At 46.6% G+C, this 5,623-nt stretch overlaps 1 protein-coding gene across 1 annotated transcript; it reads left to right on the forward strand.

Annotated features, from left to right (window-relative positions):
- Window positions 1-684: 684 nt before the first annotated feature.
- On the forward strand, window positions 685-5,111 carry LOC131092147 (cytochrome c oxidase assembly protein COX11, mitochondrial). The gene is made up of 4 exons (XM_058038692.1): window positions 685-921; window positions 988-1,143; window positions 2,224-2,349; window positions 2,826-5,111. Exons 1-4 carry the CDS (start codon window positions 685-687, stop codon window positions 3,006-3,008), a joined length of 702 nt encoding a protein of 233 aa, XP_057894675.1. The 3' UTR covers window positions 3,009-5,111.
- The last annotated feature ends 512 nt before the right edge of the window (window positions 5,112-5,623 follow it).

Here is a 5,623-nt window from a genome sequence, read left to right on the forward strand (position 1 = left end):
GCTACCTCTGCAGCGCGTCAGTGCCTCTGCCTGAGTTTGTTAATGAAATGAACAAATGAAACTAACGAGAAGTAAAGCACCGGGGGAAAAAGAAAGAAACAAACAACCGGTGTCAAGCGTCTACAACAGGGGAGAAACTGCAGGCCCCGGACGGACCACCCGGAGCAGCTCCGCACCCAGCGCCCGTCCTGGGGCGGCCAGCGCGGAATAACCTGAGAGACGAGCGGGAATCTGCGGGACCCGGGGCACGCCTCCGGTACCAGGTACCTCCGGTGCGGTGTACCTGCGGGACCACCGCGCTCCCGGTGACCCCGCTCCTGGCCGGCCCTTCGGTGCCACTCCCGTCCAGCACAGCCCACTCGGCGCGGGTAACCGGAGCCGCGGAACCCCGCCGGCCTGTGGGCTGCTCCAGTTACCTCGTACACAACCTGCGCCCGAGCCGTCCCGCTGGCGAGCGAGGCGGGGGCAGCCACGGGCGGCTCCGCCGGGACCCCCTCGGTCAGCGCGCTCGGAGTGGGCACACAGGGTAATGATGCGATGGCGACTCGACTCGACTCGGCCCGCCCCCGTCTCTACTTTCCCTCCTTCCCTCCCGCCCTGTTCCCGCCTCTGTCCCTCCCCGTTCCCGTCCCGTTCCCCGCCCCGTTCCCGGCCGCCCGTCCCGAGAGCCCCCGCGCTGCGGCCATGGCGCTGTGCGGGCGGGGCTGGGCGCGCTGTGCCCGCGGGCTGCGGCTCGGGGCCTTGCCCCGGCCCGGGCTCGGCGGGACCCGCGGCGTGCGGGGCTCCAACCCCTTCACCCGGCAGCAGGAGGAGGAGTGGCGGCGCCGGAACCGCGCCACCGTGGGCTACATCGCGGCGGCGGCCGTGGGCATGGTGGGGCTGTCGTACGCGGCCGTGCCGCTCTACCGCCTCTATTGCCAGGTACGGGGGGCTCGCGGCCGGCGCCGGTTCCGCGGGCGCGGGGCCCTCACTGCCCTTCCCTGACAGGCCACGGGGCTCGGCGGGACGGCGGGCACGGGGGGCGACCCGGAGCGGATCGAGCGCATGGAGCCCGTGCGGGACCGGCGCATCAGGGTCACGTTCAACGCCGACACGCACGCCAGCATCCAGTGGAACTTCAAACCGCAGCAGAGCGAGATCTACGTGAGTCACCGCCTTCCCCCCGTGCAGAGCCCCGGTCACGGTCCGACCTTTCCAATCACTCGGTCCGACCGTGCAGGCGGCACTGTAACCATTAAACCACAGCACCCACACCAGGCCCAGCGCCATGAGGACTCCGCCGCCTCCCTGGGCAGCCCTTCCCAAAGCCTGGCCACACCAACAGTGGAAAATGTTTCTGATATCTAATGGGAATCTCCCTGTCTTGCCAAGGCCGTTTCCTCTGGTGCTCTCAGTGCAGGCACGGCAGAAGGGCCGATCCCCACACCACTACACGCTCCTGTCAGTAGTTGCAGAGACTGATGTTCCACTTGAGCCTCCTCTTCTTGAGACCGAACAACCCCAGACATGTTCTCTAGAACTTTCATCAGATTTGTTACCCTTTGCTGGATATGCTCCAGCGTGGCAATGTCCTTCTTAAAGGACATTGAGTGTAGCTGGCCCTCTGCCACCCCATTAAACGATCAAAAGTTATTGAAGCTATATTTATATATACACTTCATGGTATATGCACCACATGCACGTTGTACATACACCATAAAAGTGTGTATATATATTTAAAAATATACAGTATAACCGTATATACAGTATAACAGTGTATTTAAATCTGTACCATTTCTCCTATTGCCCTATCCTTATAGGTACTTTTTTTTAATATTTAAAAAAATCACAAATTGACTCTTCTGTTTCAAATTAGTTCTCAAAATAAGGAGTTATGCTTCTTAATAGTTTGAGTCCAGTACTGAAAGAATAAGCTCAGAAATTAAATGCACACCATATCTAAATCTGCATATTAAAAATGCTCTGTGTGCTGTTGAACTGCTGAGGATAACAGAAGTGTCAGGCAAAATGGGTAAGATTAAAAATACATAGAACAGTAAAGCTTTTAATTTTAAATATGGGTGAATTGCCTGTAATCAAAACTATTTGTGAAATAACCAATTTGAAACAACAATAGAGAAAATTAATTCTAGATAAAGTCTAAAGAACTTGGTTTGAGGGGTGGAGGGCTGCAGTGAATTAAAAAAAAAAAAAATAAAATCACTGTACAATTATGTTACACAGGTGGTACCAGGAGAGACTGCACTGGCATTTTATAAAGCAAAAAATCCTACTGACAAACCAATAATTGGAATTTCCACCTACAACGTTGTCCCCTTTGAAGCAGGACAGTATTTCAATAAAATACAAGTAAGTATGAACAAAGCAAAGATTGCATTTTCCTTTACACAAAAGAAAACAGTTACCCATAAATTGCATTTTAACCCTGGACAACACTTTTTGTATGCCAACATTTTAAGAAAATACATTGTTTTTTCAAATGGTAAAGTGCATCAATTCATTCTTAGCTTTACTGCCCTTACATCAAGCTGCTCATCCCATCAGACTGGCTCCAAAATCTCTGTTATGTAGTACCACTCTGAGGGCAGGCAGAATGATGTCAGCTGGCCCCTTGATGCCTTTACACACTTAATTAAAAGGTAATATATTTTTTTTTCTACATCATCACAGTAACAAAATTACTATTGATCCTTCCCAGGATTTTAGGGGTGTAAAGGGAATGAGAGTTTATTTTAAACCATTAAGATATCTTTCATGTTGACAGAGATAAAATTTATCATCGCTTTTGTCTAATTGTGGTTTTTTTTTTTTCCTCCCACCTGCAGTGTTTTTGTTTTGAAGAACAGAGGCTAAATCCTCAGGAGGAAGTGGACATGCCTGTCTTTTTCTACATTGACCCAGAGTTTGCAGAGGACCCTAAAATGGCTAAAGTTGATTTGATCACTCTCTCTTACACCTTCTTTGAAGCAAAGGAAGGACAGAAGTTGCCACTTCCTGGCTATCAGTAGCAGGCCTTCTCTACAAAATCTGACTTCTGCTACATCTGAGTGCCAGTTTTGATGCTGTTTTTCCTTGGAAGAAAAAACTGCAGGAGTACTGTGCAGTATGAAATTATACTATTAAACCTCCATGGGCACATGCTGTTATGAAAGTATATGTATATATATATATTTTTTTGGAAACCAACTTAATGTATCCCTATTACTTAGGGATAGTATTTCTTCATCAGACAGCGGAAGGGAACACACTGTTCCTGAAGTAGAGAGGGTTTTTCTCAGGCCATCTTTTTGTAAGATGTTATCTGAATACCACAAGGCAAATTCTTAAATCAATGTGTAAATTAAGATCTTCTTTTAAACATGGAAGAAAAAATCAGTTGGTAACTATCTAAAATTCCACTGCTGGCTCTGGAAAATAACTTGCATGTTATTTTAGTTACTTTAGAAGAAGGTAAACGCAGATAATAAATTGAGGTAATCTCATAACTAAACAAAGCTAGACTGCTATTTCTGTGTGAGCCTGCCTGGCACAGGAGGAGAAGATGGTTCAGAAGGTGATGCACCCTCTCATGTTATTACTGCATCAGTAGTTCACTTGGTAAGAGCAGACTGCTCTAAAGCTGTTATCATGAGAACAGTAATTTAAGTGTAAGCACATCAGACCTCTGGGATGGCTTCCATCTGGAAACACCATCTAATTTCTGTGTTGTGTCCCACTCATTTGAAGTATGTGTGGTGCTGTTGAGTGCCCTTTGCCTCTGCAGAGGGCTCTACACTGGGCACCTCCACAAGAGACAAGCTTGGCTTGTGTCTGACATGCTTTGAGGGTAGGGCAGGGTATAACTGCTCTGGATTGCAGCTGGATGAACACCATAGGTGTCTCCTCAAAAACCAAGATCAGCCCATTCAGAGGCTGAGTTGGCCTGAGCCTGCCCAGCAGTGCAGCAGCTCTCCAGGGGGACTCTTGTACCACCAGAACACATCAGTGGTGTTTATGTCACTTTCGGGCATTATCTGTGCAGTAGGTGCAATAACACTTCATCACTGCCTTGCAAACCAGGAGCAAGTTCAAGTAGCCTGCTCATTTTCAGACAGAAATTATTATCAGCCAGTATCTCTTCTGCTGGGCCTGTCTTTCTACACCTTCCAGCAGAGAAGATCTACTAAAGTAAGGGTGATGTTGGTTAGCATGGACTCTGAAAAGGCAATGTCCAGTTACTTAAGTCTCAATTATATTCGCATACAGTAACTCAAAGACTGCTTTTTTAAAAATAAAATGCTATCTTTAAAATCCATTATTGTACCAGTTACTTGTGTTGGTTAGACAGATTCTGGATGACATACAGGGCTTCACTGTTTATTAATGAAAACTTTTTGTTCTTTCATCTCTCTAATGCATTTTATTCAGCAGAACATATGAAGCCCACACAAGTGAAATATATGTATATGAAGATAGCAGCAAGCTTTATAAATCCAGTGTGCTTCAGGGAAAAAAAAAGTAACATCAAGACAAATCTCTGAATCCAGGCTAGGGGGGAAAAAAGCCCAACTTCTTACCTCAGTTTTCTTTAGTCCATTGTCCTTCTGAAAGCTGAACTGATTATGGCAGTTCTCCACCCATTGCTTTATTCTGGCCTCGTTCTTTAGAAGAAAAGGAGTATGCCCCTGGCAAGTGGCAGTTCCATAAAAATGTGGGTTCTCTGCCTGCATTTGAAAGTCTAAATTTGCACAGATACTGAGCACATTCCCTCTGTAACACCAGCTCTAACCTTGGTCATTAGCCAGTTCCCTTCCATCTCTGAGACCATTTGTGGGATTCGCATTCTCTGGGAGAAGCAGAGAAGAGAATGGTCAAAACAATTCTTGTCTCATTTGTTGCTCCTGTTGTTTTGTGAACATGTGGAATGTGCTGGAAGATTATTTACCTGAAGGAATTTGGTAATTGGATTCTGGTATGTTTTGTTTTCTTGACCAATCCCTGCAAGCTGTGTCCTCACGTTCGGTCAGGAGACAGTCACGAGGTTTTGTGCAGTTCTTGTTCAGTTTCAGTTTAGATGTAGTGTAATGCAGTATAGAATAATATAGCATAATAAAGTAATTAATTAGCCTTTTGCTATCATGGAGTCAGATGCATCCTTCTCCCCAGATGTTGGGGTCACCCTGCTAATCCCATAACCATTGTGCTTCTGCAAACACGGGGAGGTTCCGTCAGCAGCCGCCCATTGTGGATTACACTGCGACAGCCCAGTTTGATTTGTTACCCTTCACTGTGGGGGTTCTGCCAATACAACCCAGCTATAGGGGAAAAATTAAATCAATCCACCTCCAATCCTATTTTCAGCTGTTTTCTCAGGCTGCTGTCCAGACCACTACAAATTAGCAAGAAAAATGAGAGTAAAGCAACTCACCTTTTCACCTCAACTTAAAAAACTCCCAGACTCCTTCAAGGTTGTGTTTTGGATAGAAAGATGTTGTTCTAATGGTCCTGCAGCAAACTGTTCAGTTTCACACTAAAATACTTTCAATGCTACCTACATTTATATTTCAGGGAATACACAAAGAGAGAAAAACTTGGAAGCAATAAGAGTTTACTTCTCAGTAAGCATTTGCTTTTATTTGGAATT

The sequence above is a fragment of the Melospiza georgiana genome, chromosome 21 (assembly GCF_028018845.1).
Source record: "Melospiza georgiana isolate bMelGeo1 chromosome 21, bMelGeo1.pri, whole genome shotgun sequence".
Classification (NCBI taxonomy): domain Eukaryota; kingdom Metazoa; phylum Chordata; class Aves; order Passeriformes; family Passerellidae; genus Melospiza; species Melospiza georgiana.